Consider the following 20,000-nt stretch of genomic DNA (forward strand, 5'->3'; position numbering starts at 1 on the left):
TACCACGCAGGCGCTAAATCGTCTCTTTGCCAGCTACCCATCCCCTTCTAAAAGGCCACTGGGACACACCCCCGGGTCTAATGCGCAAGCGTCGCTATCTCCGTCTCGCGGTGGGGTTTCGTTACGCATGCCCGGGCGGCGGCGGGAGAACACGGCCTTACCGCCGGAAGTGCCGCGGCCATCACCACAGAGAGTTAGCTCGCCTAGGTAGCTAGAGGGGCTTGTTTCCGCCCCGCTACAGGGCGGGTGCGGCCATCTTGGGAGCGTGCAATCAAGGGCTGTGGCGGGATTGGCTCCGCTTCGGGGCTCGTCCTTTGCTCCCCACCTAACAGGGTCGGATTCCGAGCCCTATCCCCGCTGGGCTGGGGCGTCCTAAAGGCCGACTCCTTTCCAGGTGATGAGTGACCCCTGTACTCACTCTCCCAAGGGATGCCAGGACTGACCCCTCCTAGGGTGGGAGAGAGAATGGGAATCTTTAGACTCTTTCCTCCCCCAGTTCCTCAAGCTAGGGAGCGAATCTTCCACGTGAGGCCGTCTTTCCTCGCCCCTCCCTGCGGCTCAGCAACGTCCCTGCCCCGAACACTAGTTGCGGCTTAACGGGACTGTGGCTGGGTCCCTGCATTGCATTTATAAGCCACATCCACTGGAGAAATGCTTTTGCGTCCTGCCGAGAAAAGGAGACAATCCTAAATCGTCCTGCTCGCTTGGAGAAGCGAGGAGGCGTGTCTGGGACCGCCTGGGCTTCCTTTCCTGGAAAGCGAGAAAAGAGAGCTAGCGGGTCACTGCAGCCTGCGAACCCAGGCGTCTTTCCTTTTCCTTGTCCCAGAACAGTGTTGTGTTGCTGAACGAAGTCATATTCAGCAATAAACATTGGGGAAGAAAACTAATAAGTGGGTGGTCAAGGCCGTTTGAATATACTATCTTCAGGCTGCTTAAGCATTTTTACTTGCTTTTCCCTCTCATAGCAGAAGAAACATTTAAATTCTGGAAATAGCGACTGTCATGGCCAGCAGTCTTAATGAAGATCCAGAAGGAAGCAGAGTGCGTAACAACTATTAGCTTATCGGTGAACTGAAATTCAGAATAATTGAGGTCAAAAGCATAAACACCTTTTAATTAAACCAATAATTGGATCGTCTGTTTTGTTTCTCTCTAGTTGATTTATTCAAGAAAGGCTAATACAGTCCTAGTCAGGGACCAACCATCACTTTTCTTTTACACATGCCTTAATTTTTTGTGGTAAACTTGTTAAATTCTGTGGTTTTGGTTTTCGTTCATATTGCAGGAGGGTTGGAAAGAGGTAGTGGGGGACACAAACTAAAGGATATGAAAAAATAGTTTAGTATTTTTCTGTATCTAATAAAGCATTCTTTCTCTTTGCACATTTTAGATTACATATGTGAAAGGAGACCTTTTTGCATGTCCCAAAACAGACTCTCTAGCTCACTGTATCAGTGAGGATTGTCGCATGGGTGCTGGGATAGCTGTCCTCTTCAAGAAGAAATTTGGAGGGGTGCAAGAACTGTTAAATCAACGTGAGTTTTGCAAACAATATACCTGTTTTTCCCTACTTAAAAAGCATTTTCTCTTATACTTTATTAAGACATGCATGCAAACAGGATTTCTAATAATTGCTTTTAATTCTTCAGCTAAAGTTTTTCTTTACAAAAATGGCTTCTGGTTTGGACCCTTATCACATCAAATCAGAATTCTTGTAATAGTTTCTAAACCCTATCATAAAACTTCGCTGATAATATTACTCCACTTTTCAGAAACCTTTAATAACTCAAAAGTACTGAGCAAAGTCCACGGGTGTTAGCTTGGCATTCAAGATCTTCTGTTTGCTAATATTCTACCTAATCTTCAAGAAGGAGTTCAGAAACCACCTCCTTCACAGACTCCTTCCATCGCTTTTTACTAATGACTTTAAATCAGAGGTATACATTAGAATCTCATGTGGAGCTTCTGAAACAATTTCTCAGACCAAATTCCAGGGTTACTGAGTGTCTACCAGTCATTCTGATTCTGGCTTCAAACAAGAACAGTTTCTTACAGCTTTGTATTGTAGCTATTTACAAGGAGAACACCTTCTCTGATTTGAATACTTACTAACTTTTTAATTTGTTTCTTATAATGCTGAACACAAGTATAAAAGTCATTAGCAAAAAAAAAAAAAGGTCGTTAGCAAATGAATATTTTCAGTAGTTTAAGAAATAGTAAATTCTAAATTGTAAAGCAATAGACTTCAAAGTTTTTTAAATGGTCAGGTAAGGATATATTTGAAATTAGGGGCAAGACAAAAAATGGGTTTTAAAGAAACGTGATTATAAGTAAGCTATCAGTAACAGTATTTGGGAAGGCTGATAAAAGCAAACAGTTCATGGGAGACAGTGGTTTCTTCACAGTTAAATTATTTCTAGTTCTTAGATAAACTCAAGATTTATAAAGATTAAAACAATCTTAAGAGTGGAAATTGGTGTTTTGGCTTTCCTTTCTATTAAAGAACTGTTTTTTTCTTAGAAAAGAAATCTGGAGAAGTGGCTGTTCTCAAGAGAGATGGGCGATATATATATTATTTGGTAAGATGGGGCCAAATCTTAATACATTCTAAGGATTGGTGAACAGATGGGCTGCCTTGCATTTGTGTTGATTATGAAGCTTCATTCTACACAACAAAGAATATCAAAATGCTTTTGATTTCGTGACAACTCAAATCCAATGGTGCTGGCTACTTGGAGCACTCAGTTAGAAAGGAGCATAAGGCTGCATCCCAGCTCCATGGTCAAGAGTACTGTGCTATGCTCCAAAGTCCTATGTTCTAAGACTAGCAAAAGTTTGTGATGCCTCCTATACTTTATTTCCTAGTCATAGTGATAGAAGCAACAATGTCTCAAAAAACAGAAACCCCAAAGGGTTTTTTTTTCCTTATTTTTCTATATCAGATGCAGTGCCAAGTGTTACCCAGCTCCTCTTTTGCCTGCGGTAGAGTAAGGAACTCTCCACTTGTCCAAATGCCTTTGCCCCCAGAGGGGGCGTGGCTTCCTTAGTGATGATGGTGGGTGGCTTAGAGCCAACCCACCACATGCCTGATCTGGATAGCATCTGAGTGAGGAGATATCCTAGTTGATGAATTCTGATCTTATAGCTGATGTGATTTTCAGTGTTTTTACTTTGGAAAACTACCACTTCCTCTCTATTCTTTGGTAGAGAAACATAAAAAACAAGCAAGTACAGTTACTAAATAGAGACTTTTAATAGGGAATTTTTAGCTTCTTCCTTGTTACAGGTATGTAGCTTATCTTTTGGAAGTGGCACAAAGATTTCCATTTACTTTGCTTAGAAACAATTGGCAATAGACACAGTTTACCAATCTCATGAGTTTCCTTGGGAAAAGAAAGATTTCAAAGGTGGAGTCTGAGTTTCTCAATCCCAGTTTTAGTGAGTTTTTCTGGGGACCTCCTATAAAATGTGGAAGGAGTAGTATGACATTTGCTATTCCTTTTCTAGATTAATTATTCTATAAAAAGCATTTATTCTTTTATTAGGATGTAAAGGAATCAAATGCCTTTTCATTTTGAGCTAATGAGAATGTGAATCTTTGTGTTCAGATTACAAAGAAAAGGGCTTCACACAAGCCAACTTATGAAAACTTACAGAAGAGCTTAGAGGCCATGAAGTCCCATTGTTTGAAGAATGGAGTCACGGATCTCTCCATGCCCAGGCAAGGAAATCCAGGGCCCTAAATGAAGATTTAATTGGTGGGGTTGACTGTTTTAGTCAAAGATGAACAACTTCAAAGTTTAACTGAAAATACAGATTTAAAGAGACAAATTTCCAAACTTTGTATGATCACCAGTGAGCCAGTTGTCTGATTTAGGCCAAGGGATAGCCATTTTCTAGCTTGAGTTGAATGAATCAGTGTAAACCCACATCAAAACACACGCCTGCCTCAGCCTACTTTTAGGGGAGAAACCATTTCCATTCAGTCACATTTATTGAATTCTTGGCATACTTTTCTTGAAGCCTGTTCGCCAAGTAAACTAAAGAATCAACTTCACAGCAAGAATTATTTCCAAACTCTGACCATGGCAATTGTGATTTCCTTCTTGGGCCACTTGTGGTCTCCCAAACCAATTAATCCTGTGTCAAGAAAATTGTAAATTATCGTTGCCTTTTACACTGCATGCTTATTTGTGGTCAGCATGAGTGGTAGCCAGAGGATTTGTCCCTGATGTAACTTCTTAGATATTGGGGACTTATGGGAAGGACAGTGGGTATTCAATGTGTCCTTTATTTCCTATTCAGGAAGTAGTCCTTACCTCTTTTTTCCCCACTACCCTAGTAGTTTTGCATCAGTGCTGACCATGCATGCAGGTTTATTGCAAGCCTTAAGTTACTTTGCATGTGCTACAGTGTCCCTTATCTTATACTGGTCTTTAATATACTCATGGCTTATGAATCTGAAACTATTTTTTATCATAATTCTTCAGGGACTTAATTATCACATGATGATATGAAATTAGCAATTTTAACCCCGTCTTGTCCTGAGGGATGTTGAAGATCAATAAAGTAACATCTTGGATGAAAGGTGCTAGGTGATGTAAGTTTCTCACCAGGGTATTGCAAAGACCTTAGTCCTGGATTGCAAGCATTTTGGCATTTTCCAACATTCCATCTTGACCTCCTTTTTTTTGCAGAGGTCCTATCCCTTGTCCCCTTTCTCCTTTTCATTTTCCTTAACATTCCATTATTTTGAATGTATTTGGAAAATACTAGCTGGGTGTGGTGGCGCATGCCTATAATCTCAGCAACTCAGGAGGCTGAGGCAGGAGGATTGCAAGTTTGAGACTTGCAACTTAGTGAAACCCTATCTCAAAATAAAAAATGAAAAGTGCTGGGGATGTGTTTCGGTGGTTAAGTGTCCCTAGGTGCAATCCCCAGTATTTGAAAAAAAGAAAAATGCCAACCTTTTCATATCCATCCATAGCCAGTTTTTATCAGTAGAGAGGTAATGGGATAGTGAATCTCCTGTATCATGGCAGAGTTACACATTTTTAATCTAGCATGAAATAATTGGGAAGTGGTATCTTATTGGGCAAAGAGAAGTGACAGCTATTGGATGTTTGAGCTGTGTAGGAATGGTCTCTGGTGACTTCACAGCAAGAATTATTTCCAAACTCTGACCATGGCTGCCTATAGGTGTAAGACCAAATAACTGCTTTGGGGGGATATAGCCCAAAAGAAAAGGGAAAGAGCAGTCTCCTAGATGCCTTCATCACAGCCAATGGAAATGTTTTATCTTTTTTAGGATTGGATGTGGTCTTGATCGTCTGCAATGGGAAAATGTATCTGCAATGATTGAGGAGGTATTTGAGGCAACAGACATCAAAATTACTGTGTATACGCTCTGAGAGACAAACACTTTCTACGTGTTCATGTTCTCCTGTGTCATTCCTATTTGGCCATAGGACTGAGCAAACTGACCTTAAATTGGGCAGCGGAAATTTTCACTTTATATTCTGTGTCATAGGCCAATCTTGGGTTGTTGTATTCCAGTATTTGGATTGGGACTCTGGAGGAGGGATAGCTTGGGATATGTTTCTCTGCTTTTTGCTGGAGGTCAGAAGTCTGTAGCCTGATACTGGGCCCAGAACCCAGAAAATTGGGCCTGTGACCTCTGTTCCAGTATGCTACCTGATTTGTTTGGCTGGCCACTAGGTGGCAACATTGATTGTTTCTTTGCCGTTTAATAAGAGAAATTTCAGGAAGATTGAACATTTGAGTTACTTGTGCATCTTTTGTCATTTGTGCATTTAACTTGGCATTATTCTTGGTGAAATTCATCCTAGGAGAGAATCATGTTTTGTTTGTTAATACAAAATTGAATTCTACATTGTTAACAAGGAATTTGTGACCAAAACGGAAAAATAAATCTCTTTTCCTTGGGGTTCAATGAGGTTCTGTGCTCATATCTGTTCTGGACTTGAGTAGCAGAGGATAGCTGATAACTTAATTTCAGAGTTGGAGGGACCACTGGGAAGAGTATCAAGGTAAGAAACATGAGTGGACAAAAACTATGGATCAGTGCAGTTGGAAGGCAGGTTTTGAATCTCATGGTGAACTCATCCTCTGCATAGATTCTGTGATGGAATATATCCGAATTTAATCATGACACACAGGAAACAGCATGTGTTGAGTGCCTGGTAGAGTGCTTCACACAGAATAGTGACGCAGTAACTCAGTGATCTAAACCAAGTCCTTTAAATCTTCTGAAAATTATAAAGGCACTTTCTCACAAAGTTTTAATTTGTTGGCAAGGTGGGGTGACAAGTTTGTTTTTAACCTCCCTAGAAAATTCTAATGTGCAGCTAACTGGGATCCCAAGAATACCACTGTAAATATTCTTTTTTTTTTTTTTTCTGAAGTTCAGATGTCAAGTCTGAACTTTCATAGTAGAAGAATAAAGTTCATGGATTTAAACAGTGGCTTGGTATTAGAGCTATTGGGAAAGCTAGGAGGCATATTTTTTTCCCCTTCTTAGCTATGGTTCTCAGAGTTAAAACAGCCAGACATGCTACTGATTTTTCTCCCAAAGATGAATGCTGGGTTTGTCAGGACTTGCTGCTTTGCTTAGTGTCAAAGAACAACTGGAATTTAGAAGGGGCTTACTGAAACACCAGAAAAGCACTGGTTAAATATAATCTTCGTACTTTAGACTTATGTTCTTATCACATTTCAGCCTGATAGGCAACAGTTGCTAAAAAGTATTTCCCTTTCATATCTCTGTTTGGAGCAGACAGTTCTGCATGTTGTTGGTGAGCAGGGGCAAGTTCATCAGCAAAGAGACCAAGGCTTTTCTTATTTTCTATCTACAGAAAATAAAATTGAAGGGAGAAAAGTGGGGAGAGGATATCTAAATACACAAAATTGAAAATGAAAGTGGGGTGATAAGTAGAAACTTGAAGAATTAAAGTATTTTGTTTAACTCTAGGCAAAATAAATCTTTGTGTCTCCCCAACTCCACTATGATGCTGGGGATTGACCCCAGGGACTTGTGCATGTTAGGCTACCACTGACTACACCTCCACTGCTAGGCAAATAAATCTTAACACTCGGTCAAAACATTGGTTTTCTAGGCTTCCTTTACTTTTAAAAAGATTACAGCTAATTTTTTTCTTGGACTATGGGACATGATTCTTTTAACAAAACCTAGTCTCATCCAGGATTGGCTGTAAGTGGAATTCTGGGACTCAGCAGGGATGTGATAAAGTGTTTTGTCAGTTGCAGATAGTCTTGGGGTCAAATTCCGATGACTTATCACACTTGAAGCCTGGGGAAAGGAGGCATGGCCTGATAATCAAAATGAACACATTATTCTTGGAAACCCAGTTGGAGTTTGGCAAACACCCAGAAGTTCACATGTGAAATTTTGTTTCCATGTAGGACTCAAACCTTTTAAGAAGTAAGACTTTTGACATTCTTCTTCCAACACTATCAAGTATCATGTATTGAATCCTCTTACATGATGTGTGTCTACACGTTTAAGTGCTTTTCATCCTCCTCTTAATCAAGAAGCTAACTGCTTATTCACTGGCAATTGGGATGTTGGTATCTTATAACATTCCTCTGCTTTTTGTTCCACGTTCTGCTATGCTCTTGTCAGAGAAGTGGGAAAGCCCTCATTTACAAGTCACCTCAGGAGAAATTAGTTTAAGAGAGGCAAGACTGTGGTGGGCAGTGTGCATGGGAAAGTTAGTTCCTGTTGTCTGGGAGGTCCTGGTTTAATCTTCCCTCTCATAATGTCATGGTCTAAGACGTCCTTACACCTGATTTACTTACTGTCCATGGTAACTTCCTGATGCACAAGGTCCTTAAAATATCAGGCCACAGAAAAACCACACTATTTCTTTTATTAATGTTGCTGTTTTTCTTTCTTAAAATAAAACAGCCCAATTTAACATAAAATGGATTTCTGGATATATTTCAAATATCTATACTGTGGGTCTGAAGCCCTATGCCTTAAGCAGCTCCATTGGGGAGTCATTAAGACCTGCAGCCCCACAGATGCCTGGTGCCCATATGTGGTTGCTTTTCTCTCCTTGTTGTTCACTTTCCTGTTTCCCCAAAGCAGCATAAGAGAGACAGGCACAACCTGAATGAATTATAGCAGTGAGAAGTGTATTGAGTCCTCTGAGGGCCTTATCCAGTGTGATTAGTTGATGTCAGATGTTGTCCAGCTCCAGATGGTCATATTAGGAAGACAGGCAGGTCCAAGATGGCATATATGTCACTACTGTCTCTTGATGGCAGCATGCAGACCTTCATGAAAAAAAACAGATTGTTACTGAGAGCCCTGTAGGTACCAACAAATCCCTGAATCTAGAATTACTTCTCCATAGTTTTCTGTGGTTCCTGGCTGAGCCAGGACTGGGTTTGTTTCTTTCATTAATATTTTGGTGTGATTTATGCAGGAAAAGGCCCAGAGAAATCTTTAACTCTTCTCTTGGTTAAATATATGGTTAAACTTTTTTTTCCCCAAAAGGTGAAATAAGAGATAAGAGGCAAATTTTATTTAACAAATGCTCATTTCTTGGGATGATTTTAAGAGGCAAATCTTATTTAACAGATGTTCATTTCTTGGGATGATTTTAATTAAGCTGGGTTGTTCTTTTGAGCTTTTAGACTACAACTCTATTTCATGCCTTTTTAAAAACTTGGTGCATTTCCTTCAGGATTGTGAGCATTTAAATAGAGGACAAGGGAGCATGTAGTAGACTTAGAGGGCATAGTTTTATATGTACGCTGAAGAAGGAGGCTTATAATGTGGGTGATGTCCCAGTAATACTCTATTTTTAAATAATCTGTCTTAGAAATGGACTTTTTCTTCAAACTGGTTTATTTTTTGACTTAAATCAGTATGAGCTACAACCCTCAATTATACAAAATCATACTACCCCTGAAAATGCTTAATTTTAATGGAAAAAAAAATCCCTGAAAAATCAAAACAAAATCCCTGAGGATTGTTAGTTAGGTAGCTAGAAGTGGCCCATGAAAAATATTTAATAAAGGATAGTAGGGTTAAAATTAAACTATTCTTCATTTCTCTATAGAGTCTGTTGGGTTTATGATTACAGTGATACCAATTATACTAAAAAAATGTTTCAGGAATTTTGAAAGTTAAACTTTGTATTTTCAGAGGTCACTCTCTGCAGTCTGTCTCTTGATGCTCACCACTACCTAGAGTACGTGTCATATTTTCTGTGAGCAGATTACCTCATGCTTTTCCCCAACTGAATTCAAAGACTGAGTCCTTCTTTTTTAAGAAATAACTGAGAATCATGTCTTCAGGAATTGCAGATGCTCAGCCTGAGAATGAGCAAGTGCCCTATGTGTGTGCCTAATAGAAAACACCTGCCAACAGCAAGCTCCAGAACATTGATATTTCCTAAATGTGTCTATAAAGCAGCATCTCCTCTTAGGGGTATTAGGAGTGAGAATCACCAAAAAAAAAAAAAAAAAACTAGAAACATGTTGCTTTCATGTTTTACTAATATGGGAGTTGTTTGAGAATTAAAGTTGAGTATGAGGGTGGTTAAATACCCATCTCTATCATCAGAGGTTTTGATCAGTAACTGTGGCCTTGTAACGGGCTCAGTTCAGTCATAGCGTTTCTGTGGGAGCAAACTAGATCAGACAAAATTTAAAAAAAGATAGTAAAGGATCCTTTACCCTCTTTCCTGAGGATAATTGGCCTGTTTCTGTAAGAGTCTAATTTACCCTCAGCAAGAGGCCAAATTGGCCTTAATTGTGTCCTAATTATTTGCTTAAATAGCTAATCTTTACTTCCAGTTCTCCCATCACCTCTTGATATCTGTAGGAGGCTACTTCTGAGCTGCCACCTAATTTATAAACATCTTTTTAACCCTTTAAACATTCCTGTATAAACCAGTTTGTGGCTGTGTTATCCTGATTCTTGCATTCAGCATTTTCCAATGCTGAGGTCTTCTCAATAAGGAACATGTTCTTGCATTAGGCATTCATGCAGCAATTATTGATCTCCCTCAAAGCATAACCATTTGCTTGAAAACATAAAAGCAGGTCTGGCCAAAACCAAAAGTTGACTACAAATCCACTTGGGAATTTCAGAATTACCAAAAATGAAAGAATTGCCCCTAAAGAATGAAAAACCTGCATTAAAGAAAAGCAGATGTGTAGACTGCAGGCAGCTTGGGAGCAGAGTAAGCCTGGATCCATGCACAAGAGGGCATGCTTGAAGGACTTAAATATCTTCTCTGCTGTTGTTCGGTAAGTGGCCCTTGTGCCATCTAAATCTTACTGAAGTTTCATCTGTCTCAAAGCTTTAGGATCCCTTTCAACCTTGGTTTTCCAAGTTATAGGAAGTTAGTTTGAAATAAAAGGATAGAAAAGAGAAAGGATTTTGGCACAAAGATTCAGAGGTAAGAGAAAATGAAACAAAATGTTCTAAAATGTTTTAAAACCAACCAAAAGCAGAGAAGTGCAATCCTTCCAATGCAGATTAAACATTGTGCCACTTATTCTACCTGACCTCAGGTCTTATTCAAGTGAACGGTTGGTGGAAAAATGGTGCCCTGGAATCCGGAGAACTCACATGAGGCCGAGCCCAGCTGCCTACTTCAGGATGTCTGCCAACTTCTCCTCATAGTATAGGAAGTTCTCCTGAATGTCCTCCCAGGGCTCGAAGGCCTTGGATTGACCCTCTTCTTGCTCCACAAAATTCTGCCAGATGTACTCGAAATCCTGGGGCTTCATGATACGCAGTTTGCAGCCAGCCTCCTTCAGTTTCTTCAGAGCAGTCTGGATCTCTGGTTCTTCCCACATGAAGAGTCGCCCCACCAAAATGAGCAGGCGCAGGTTCTTGGTCTTCCCAAGGGTTTTGATAATGCGGTCAGCGCAAGCTGCACAGGGACTAGAAGACACATACCAGGTGACATTGTACTTCAAGGATGGGTCAAAGGTGGGCAGGATGGTGTTGAAAAAGGCTTCCTCTGCATGGGCAGCTGCATGCTCATCCTCTAGGTATCCCCGAGATGCCTGGACTTGGCCTCCCTTGCCCTGTGCTTCAACCACATAGCAGAGGAAGGTCTTGTTCCGCCCAGAACTGTACTCCACATTCCGGAACTGAAACTTAAAGAAGTTGACAGGCAGCCGCTCCCTGTAGGTAAAGGAGACAAAGGGACAAGGAAGGAGAGAGAGAATGATGAGTTCTTGTGTCTAGAACCAGCCTAGAGTAGGTAGATCTCCAAGACATCCACTCTTACTAAAAATAGGTCTTGCCTATGCTAATGACAGTCATAAAAAAGCATGAAAGAACCCAGAAGTGTTTACCTGGAGGGAGGGAGAGAATTTGGATTGGATTTATGTTCTGGTCACCTCACTAGGAAGGATCCTCAACACTTTCCACCATCTAAACAGCACATCCTAAATCAGTGAACCCTTAACCTGACTATACTTTCAAGTCACAAGGAGGACTAAGCCTGGGTCCCACACCAAATCAATTAAATCAGAATGTCTAGAGAGAAGTCCCAGGCATCAGTATTTTTTTAAAACTCTCTAGAGAATTCTAATGTGTGTCTAGGATTGACAAGCAGTGTTCAAATAGCAATTTTACCAAGTAGCAAGTGTGTTAAATTTCTCATGACAGAGCAAGACAAAGATTTTGCAAAGCATTTCATGCTTTCATTTCTCCTTGTAGCTCATGTAAATTGCATTTTGAGCACAGAATGGCCTAGGTCTTGTAGTATGCTTGTAGACTGTTTCTCAAGTCTGTCTTTTCCTTCAGGTGAAAAGATTGTCACATTGTCTGTGTGAGAATTGCTACCTGTGAGACAAGACTGCCCAAGGATACCTTGGGATAAGCAAGCTTGTGTGTAGTATTGAGTCATTTCAGAGTCATGAAAGATGTAGCCACTGCCATCCAGATGCTTATAGTCCAGCAGCTGGATTCTAGCTGGCCCAAGAAGGCAAAAATAAAAGAGCTGAGAGCATTAGAAAACTACTAAAAGTGGAGAGGTAGACTAGAGAACCTATGGTATTAAAACTTTCACCTTGATTCAATCAGGAGGCAGCAGAGAACTGTTACCAGTTTTTTAGTAGAAAAGCATTTAAAAGTGACATCCACAGCAAGCTACTATGGCCAATGGAGTGTAGCTGGGGTGAAAAAGTGACTAATCTTCTTAGGACACCAAACTTAGTGACAAGGAGTTCAGGTGTCCAGTGGCTTCAAAGAGGAGAAGGATGATTAGAAAATTAGGAAAAGGCCAGGTTTTTAATAGTAAGAAGGAGACAAAAAAGGAGAAGAGCTACAGAGGGCATCAGAGTTGATATTTCTGTACATGTGTGTGTTTTTCTAAAATAGGAAAAATCTGCAGGTGTGAAGGTCAAGGAGAATGAGGGGGTTTTAATAGGAGGGATTGATTTTCAGAAGTAAAGGAGGGGTGAGTACCAACTAGAGACGCCGAATGTATTGCTTTTTAAAAGTATAATCTCAGAGCTGGGGATGTAGCTCAGGGCAGAGCACTTGCCTACCATGCACAAGGCCCTAGGTCCCCTCCATGCTCAGCATAGCCAAACAAGTAATCTCTGTGCCTTCCCGAGAAGATAACTGTGGCATCACTAACTCACAAGCCCTGTCTCCACCCTTTCTTATTCCCCAGAAAGGTCACCAGACTCCCTGGGCTACAGGGGAATCCCTGGTATCCCAGAGCCTTGGCTGCTTAAGGGTAACAGCAGATGCCAAGAGCTGACCTGAGTTGTTTTCTTGCAGGATTCCTTGCCCCCACTCCATCACCAGATTTTTTCTACACAAGTTTCCATGTCTCTTACTGTCAGGTTAAGTTTCCACTGTGGAGATGAATGTGTTTGAGGACCCAGCCCCAGAATCCCTTCAAGTACTATACTTAGCTCTCTAAGCCCCTGTGTCCCTAGTTGCAGGTGTTTATTATTTACTTAACATTTTAGCAGAATAGATCACCTGATGTTTCCTCTCTCCTCTTTCAGTCTCTGCTGAAAATTCACTTACCCTGAGCTCTTCCTAGTTACTCTACCTGCTTGCTCCTGAATTCTACAAGTTGCTCAGGGGTCCCATCACTCTCTGGAGTAGATTTTGCTCCTGAGAAGTACAGAACTCATCTTTTTAGCCCAAACCCTTGTTTTATTCCTCAAGGTCTTTTGCCAGGCCACACTCCTTTTTCCAGGTCAATGCAGAGCCACCTGTATGAGAGATTCTCCAGTGGAATCCTTGGAAATATTATCATTACTTGGGGACTTCAGCAGTAGTTACCTGTGTGGTCCCTCAGGTTTCTTCTGGAATTTCCCAAAGCCTTGCTCCACTTTTGCTAAGTTAGTTCACCCAGAAGTATGAATTTGGCTGCATACAATTGCAAGTTTGGCTGGGTAGTTGTGAGAAACCTGCTTCTCTCTGCCCCATTAAAGTTCTGACATTTTCCCTACCTCTTCCCTGGGCAAGAGGAGAAGAATCAGAAACCTGAAACCCAAGCAGGGAGAAGAAAGGTCATCTCTCTATAAATATCGTTTTCTGACCCCTCTGACCAGCAGTCCCAGAGCCGGTTCTGTCCCTCAGCGGGGCCCTCTGGAAGAGGTGCTGGAGGAGAAGAGCTTTCAATGGGCAAAGGAAAGGCAGGGAAGATTTGGCTTTTAGTCTTTCCTTTGGGCTTTCCCAGAGACTGAGCTTGCTTGGCATCTCGATGGGCTTCTTGGTCTTCCAGAAGGAGCATGAGGGTCAAGTGAGGTACTCTGGGCTTCCCACAGACTAAAACAGCCACGTCCTGGAGGGAATCCAGGAGAACAGAGGTAGGGGAGGTCTGACATTTCTGCAGCAAGCTGGACAGCATGGCCACCTCAGGTGATTTTGTGGAATCACAAGATAGGTCAACACTATTATGCTCACTGGTGGAAGAAAGGACATGGAGACATCTACCTTCTTAATCACAAACGGTGTTTTCTAAAAACATGATATGCCTAGGCATTATATCTACTTACATCTTTTTTTTTTTTGATCCTCAGCAGATAATTTCACTATTAAAGGAGTGTGTGTGTTCAGGGGGTGCATTCTATCTGTGGTGTGTGCATGTACATGTGTGTTGGAGTGGTGTGACCAAGAGATGATGGTAATAGATCTCCCTCCCTCTGCGTTCAGTCCCTTCTTCAGGAACAGAAACCACCACTATATGATTCCTGTTTCCTTCCTGCAGCTTCAGGCAGCACTTAATTTAGGCATCGTTTTCTCATGTTTTCTGCATACAAGACCATGGGCATCATAATTATCTAAGAGGAAAACCCAGAATCCTAATATCTAGCAAGAATTTGGAAGATGGTCTGCTTGAAGGAGGGAGAAGAGCTGTGAGTACGTCTTTTTCTCAGGTTTGCATTTTAAAGGTTTGCATTTCCAAAGTAGAAATCTGTACTATGAAAAGGGGCAACCTGGAGGGCAGTAGAAGATGGTCTAAAATGAAACGTTTGCTTCCAGATAACTCTCAGAGTGGAAAACCTACTCTCAAGGGATTGAACATTGACTCATTTCAGCTTTCCCTCACTAGACCTGCCAGTGACCTGTGTGGAAGATGTAGCCTTGCTCTTTTCTTCGGTTGCCTTCTTTTTCAAACTACTTTCAAAGTGGATGCCAAGGAGTAAGCCTAGTCAGGGAGAGGAGTGTGGCACAGAGGCAGAGGGTTACAGAGCTGAGGAGGGAGCTGTAGACTCTCAGGACTGGATGAGAATCTGCCCCAGGCAAGCCCTTCTCCCCAGGAGGTACCATTTTTGCACATAGCTTTGACCTCCTACCAACCCTCCACACAGGCCAGGGTGGCAGTCGGTGGGCTGTCTTCTTCACCCATCATGCTCCAGAGGCATCCCTTCTCTAGACGCTGCCTCTTCTCTCTGTCCTTCATTTGGCCACAGGAAATTCCTGGTAGCTCAAGAAGTGGTTGAAAGAAGACCCACTCCATCTGCCACTTATCTCTGTTGTGTAATAATCCCATTGATGATAGATTTTGCTTTTTGCAAAAACATACACAATACAACTAGCAGGGTGCTGCCAGTCACTCCTTGCTGGGATGGGGAGATGGGGGAGACAACCTACCATGGTGCCTCAGAGCACCCCTAAGCTTCCTGCAGGCAGAGCTAGGCATGCACCAGGAGAATTCTCATCTAAACCCAGCACCACCAGGTCCCCAGACATCCTGAGCTTCTCTATGCCAGAAGATCTTTCCCCATCACAGATCTAGCAGAGAGACTAACACATAATAAATATTCATTCATTAGTTCATTCATTTATTCAGGAAATATTTGTTGAGTACCTATTAGGAGACAGGTGCTAAGGATAAAGCAGAAAAAGACAAAGTCCCTGCCCCCTGTGGGGTAAATATTACTATTGGGGGGAAATGGGCAGTAAATAGCAATTCCTACTCAGTAAATATTTGTGAATGTAAACCTAATCCTCTTTATGGCTTTGGTTGTGGTGGGATGCTTTGGAATCAGACAGTCCTGGGGTTCTTGCCCTTCTATTAGCTGGGCAAATTACCTAGCCCTCTAAGGTTTAGCTTCCTTATCTGAAAGACTGAGTTATCCAGCCTTTTAGATTGTGAACAATGGTAGAATCTCAATAAATTAAAGCTAGTAGTGCCTTTTCCAGGCTCAAATCATACCTTTTAGAGATTCATTTTAATTAATTTATTTTTGTGGTACTGTGGCTTGAACCCAGGGGTGCTCCTACCATTGAGGTTTTTTTTTTTTTTTAAAATGAATCACATTCTCACTAAATTGCCAGCTTGAACTTTTGATCTTCCTGCCACAACCAAAGCTCTGGGATTCCAGGGGTGTGCCACCACACTTGTCCTAGAGCTCTATCTCCTGCATTACCAAACCTTTCCTTTTTCTTCACTTCCTCTCACTTCTAGCAGTTGGAGTGGTGTACTGCTAAGTATTTAACACCCAACTCTGGAAGAAAGAAAGAAAAAAAACAACAATCCCGATTTCTAATCTTTTCTGATTTTTGTAATGTAATTACTTCTGCTATGGAGAAGTCACTGAACATAGAATAGGGAAAAGATACACATGATCACCTTTCAAGCCAATAGGAGCTAGTTTCACTGCAGTTTTAGGCCTTTTTCCAGTACTATCCACCATGTTGCTTTATTAATGTGCTTAGGTCTGCTTCATCCTGAGCACCTTATTCAATCTGAAGCACTGCAGTCATCTCTTTTCCTTACCAGCTACCCCTTTTTTCGGACTATTCTCTGAAAAGCCATCTCTCTTCTGCTGGTTTCCAGCCCAAAAATACAGAGAGTATTTTGGATCCATACCCTGAGGGAGTCCAGGCTAGGAGAGGACTGGCTTTGCTGGTCCCTTGGATTTCTGGGCATGTAGAAGGGAAAACTGTTTCCTCCCCTTGTCCCAGCAACAGTCATAGCTCCACCTCTGGGCTATTTTAAGCATCTGTTTACCCAGAGGGGCCAAGGAAACAGATCTCCACAGCTGTTGCTTGTGGCCAGAAAAGACTCAGGCTCCACCTTCCACCTGAAATGCGCTCAGAGTGTGCAGAAAGCTGCTTGCTTTGCCTGTTTCTCTGAGCCTTGGGTCATGGGAAGCCTCTGACCCTCACTACCTTGCAGATGGATCCAGGATGATAGGAGACAAGTGGCAAAAATAAAATCAAGTAAAAAGAGACCAGTGGCCAAGAAACTTGACTCTGGTGGTCAGAAGATCTGCTACTTCCTGGTTCTGTGGCCTTGAACATGTCACCAAGTCTCCCTGAGTCTCAGTTTCCCCTGCTGTAAGGGGCAATAATCAATCTCCCTCTCCTAGCATCTGCTGAGGATTTGAATGAGCTCATTCACTTGAAAGCATGAGTGATTTTAAAGCCCTGACAAATGTCAGTTACATCAGAGGACTTAACCCTCAGGACCCACTTCCACGGGACCCAGAGCATGTTCATCTCGATAGTCTAATTTAGCTCCTGTGCTAGGGAGAGCACAGTGCTGCATGCAGTGGGGTGTGTGTGAGCAAAGACAGCGTGGCTTAGCATGCTGAGGTGTTAGAAAAAGGATCTTCCACAAGAGCCCCTGGAATTGAGGATGCCCCTGGCCTGGTTGCCCTAGGCTTTCCCTGTGTCTATATTAGTCTGTGCCCAGCTGCTCCCCTAATCCTAGGATGAGGGTACGATTAGCTGGTTGAGTATGGGCAAACGGAAGTACGAGGGCTACTCACACCTCAGGAACTAGGCTGCATTTTCCCTTAGGCTCCTTTAGAAATCAGAAAATATCTGAGCTAGAAGGGGTCTAGAAGTCAACTAGCATAACTTTCTCCAGTTAGAAATGATAAAACCAAGACTGGAAAATCACTTGTCAAGCATCAAATAGCAAGTTCAAATTACCACCCAGGGCTCCTCCCACCCTTGAGGGCATGGTGCCTCCATTCTTTCTGAAACTTCTCTCAGTGGGGTGCCCACTCTGCCTGTGCACGGTGCTGGAGCCCCCTGTGAAGGAAATCCTGGACCTGGAGAAAGTGTGGGCCCACATTTTCCTTTCGAAAGGATTCTTAAAGATTCAGCAGGATCTTTCTCTATAGAAAGAGAGGGGAAAGGAGGAAGACACTTGATTTTATTCCTAGAAGTGGCACAATCGACAGGACAGAGGGACCCTGTTCATGGCCCCCCTCTGGAGCCTCTAGATGTTTTCTCAGCCTCACTTGAGCTGAGCTCATTGGAACAGCTCCTCTGTCCAGAAGTCCCTGGCTTGTGTTATCTGTGCTGTGATTTTCTCCCTAGGGAGGGGAGCAGACAGCCTCTGGGGAGACTCAGAAGAGACTTAATAAGGTGAAAACTGTTTCTCAACCTTGGAAAAGGATAGATCTGCCTTAAAATCTTCTACTCCAGAGAGAAACTCTAAGAAAGTGCCAGAGACATAAACATAGAGGAGAGACCTACTCAGAAGCAGAGCAGAGAGATGAGGTGTGTGGTTGTGGTGGTGGGGGTGGGGGGGTGGGGGAACATGACTTTGGGGCATCTTAAAATGTGCAAGTCTTACCAAACTTCTTGGGAATAAACCTCTCTCCAGAAAGGCAGGTGACTCCCAATATCAGGAGGCCATAGTGGCGGTTTCATATTTGGGTGCTTGCCTCCAAAGAGTTCCTCCCCTTCTCCTGAGAGAGCCCAAACTGGTGCCCAAGAGGCCAAGACACCCTGAAGACCCCTGCCAGGTACACAGGTGCCTTCTCCCAGAGCTGTGGCTAACCCTGACCTCTGCTCTTACATACTAACTGTCCATAGCCTGCCCCACGCCTAAAATCTCCTAGGGAGGAGGACCCAGGCCCATGTCCAAGTCTCACCCTGTGACGATCTCAAAAGGCGGCAGCTCAATGAGCTCCTTCAGCTTCTCGGGGTTCTCCAGGTCGTCCAGGTCCTCCCCATTTTGGGAGGCCGGTGCAGCAGCCGCAGCAGCCTCTTCTCTCTGGGCCATAGAGGGGCTGTGGTTCAGGACTTACTGAGAGAGGAGAGGCTACGGGTCTGGGCCAGGGCCTGGCGGCAGAGTCCCAAGCAGCTGTCAGCAGCTAAGTATGGCTGGGGATGACCGAAAGAGGACCTGGCTGGCCAGGCTTTGTGCTTGTGTCCCTCAGTGACAGGCTTTATAACCAGGGCCTCCTGCCCCTCCCCCCCCAGGCCCTCTCCCTCTATCTTTTTTTAATTGAGTGACAGAGGGTGCCAGGGTGGGGGAATGGAAACTCTGGCCATTACTATCCCCTATCTATCAGTCTGAAAAGACAGGAAGCTGGCAGGTGGGCATGGGAGGCCTGCTCTTCCCTGCCTTCCTCTCCCTCTGCCCTTTGTTTCCAACCTCCCTAGCTCATAGGGGAGATTGTGAAAGGGCCACGGGGCAGACATCTGGAGATTAGGAGGAGAAGCTCAGAGTTTCAAGCAGGCTGTAGAGGGGGTGGTTGCAGAGAGCCCAGCCATTTTTACTGGGGGAACCTGGCTTCAGGGAGGAAGAGTCCCAAGGAGAGGTAGGATAAAAACATGATTTGGGAAGAGTGTGTAAATTGTGACTCAAAGGGAGTAGATGCTACTTTGGCTTTTGTGAACCCACGATGCCATGGCCAATGGAACAGGAGTGACAGGAGCTGCGCATTGATTGTACATGGGCCTGGCGGTGAGTTTAGTGGTCTACACACGAGATCAGACTTAACGTCTCTACTGCTGTGGGAGACCATGTGTGCTATACCCATGCTGCACACGGGGAGATTCACAGACTGTCTGGAAGATAAACATTCAGCCTGCCTGCGATGCTCCCTCTCAGTCAGTCCTTGATTCATTTAACAAATATTTAACTGAGCATCTGCTCTATGCCAGGTGTTGTTTTAGTATTGAAGTGATGGTAAAGAACAAAGCAAATGAAAGTCCCTGTCCTCATGGAGCTTGCAGGGGTTGGATGATAAATAATGTAAGTAAAATATTTATCTTTATGATGTTTGGTGTTGCTAAAGGCTAAGGAGAAAAGGCAGGGAAGGGAAGATAAAGGGGCAAGGTGTGAGACTGCTTTTTCATAGGCTAGCCAGGGAACAAGAATTGAGATAAGATCTGAAAGAGGCAAGGGAACTAATCATAAGGATCTCTAAAGGGAAAGCTCAAGTTCCTAGGAGAGAAGCAAATGCCCTGAGGTGGAATGTTCCTACTGTGTTTGAGGAACAAAGGTAGCAAAGGCTGCAGAGTCCTAGGAGAGAAGGCGAAAGAGGGGAGCAAGAGCTAAGGAGACTGGGGCCCTATGGACTCTTCCAAGGACCTCGGCTTTTTCTTTGGGTGAGATGGGAAGCCATTATCCCTGAAGAGATTAAACACATGCTCCAACTTAGTTTTTGCAGGATCCCCCTGGCTGCTTGATTGTGATGGGGGCAGTGGTGGGAAGGAGCAATAGCAGAGACCAGTTAGAAGCCTGCTGAAACTGCAGAGA

At 43.0% G+C, this 20,000-nt stretch overlaps 2 protein-coding genes across 7 annotated transcripts; one reads left to right on the top strand and one right to left on the bottom strand.

Moving 5' to 3' along the window:
• Positions 1-117: 117 nt before the first annotated feature.
• On the top strand, positions 118-7,138 carry Oard1 (O-acyl-ADP-ribose deacylase 1). 6 transcript variants are annotated; one of them, XM_026383461.2, is made up of 6 exons: positions 118-207; positions 969-1,041; positions 1,391-1,535; positions 2,521-2,579; positions 3,609-3,721; positions 5,309-7,138. In XM_026383461.2, the coding sequence occupies exons 2-6, from the start codon at positions 1,003-1,005 to the stop codon at positions 5,409-5,411; spliced, it is 459 nt and encodes a 152-aa protein (XP_026239246.1). In that variant the 5' UTR covers positions 118-207; positions 969-1,002; the 3' UTR covers positions 5,412-7,138. The 6 variants fall into 6 exon arrangements, 5 of the variants coding, with proteins under 5 accessions (XP_026239246.1, XP_026239245.1, XP_026239242.1 ...); XM_026383460.2 differs by having other exon boundaries at positions 123-207; positions 966-1,041; XR_013344136.1 differs by lacking the exon at positions 118-207 and adding an exon at positions 224-394 and having other exon boundaries at positions 966-1,041; positions 3,609-4,600; positions 5,309-5,349.
• A 753-nt stretch (positions 7,139-7,891) lies between these two features.
• On the bottom strand, positions 7,892-18,675 carry Apobec2 (apolipoprotein B mRNA editing enzyme catalytic subunit 2). The gene is made up of 3 exons (XM_026383456.2): positions 18,385-18,675; positions 10,631-11,194; positions 7,892-8,319 (listed from the first exon to the last, which is right to left on the bottom strand). The coding sequence occupies exons 1-2, from the start codon at positions 18,513-18,515 to the stop codon at positions 10,651-10,653; spliced, it is 675 nt and encodes a 224-aa protein (XP_026239241.2). The 5' UTR covers positions 18,516-18,675; the 3' UTR covers positions 7,892-8,319; positions 10,631-10,650.
• Between the last annotated feature and the right edge of the window lie 1,325 nt (positions 18,676-20,000).

Source organism: Urocitellus parryii, chromosome 8 (genome assembly GCF_045843805.1).
Source record: "Urocitellus parryii isolate mUroPar1 chromosome 8, mUroPar1.hap1, whole genome shotgun sequence".
NCBI classification, from domain to species: domain Eukaryota; kingdom Metazoa; phylum Chordata; class Mammalia; order Rodentia; family Sciuridae; genus Urocitellus; species Urocitellus parryii.

Excerpts from the sequence above, each read along its gene's own strand:
- Apobec2 (XM_026383456.2), bottom strand. The coding sequence starts at position 18,515 with ATGGCCCAGAGAGAAGAGGCTGCTGCGGCTGCTGCACCGGCCTCCCAA. Across the intron at positions 11,195-18,384 it reads CCTTTTGAGATCGTCACAGG|GGAGCGGCTGCCTGTCAACT; the intron begins GTGAGACTTGGA and ends CTTTACCTACAG.
- Oard1 (XM_026383461.2), top strand. The coding sequence starts at position 1,003 with ATGGCCAGCAGTCTTAATGAAGATCCAGAAGGAAGCAGA. Across the intron at positions 1,536-2,520 it reads GCAAGAACTGTTAAATCAAC|AAAAGAAATCTGGAGAAGTG; the intron begins GTGAGTTTTGCA and ends TTTTTTTCTTAG. Across the intron at positions 2,580-3,608 it reads GGCGATATATATATTATTTG|ATTACAAAGAAAAGGGCTTC; the intron begins GTAAGATGGGGC and ends CTTTGTGTTCAG.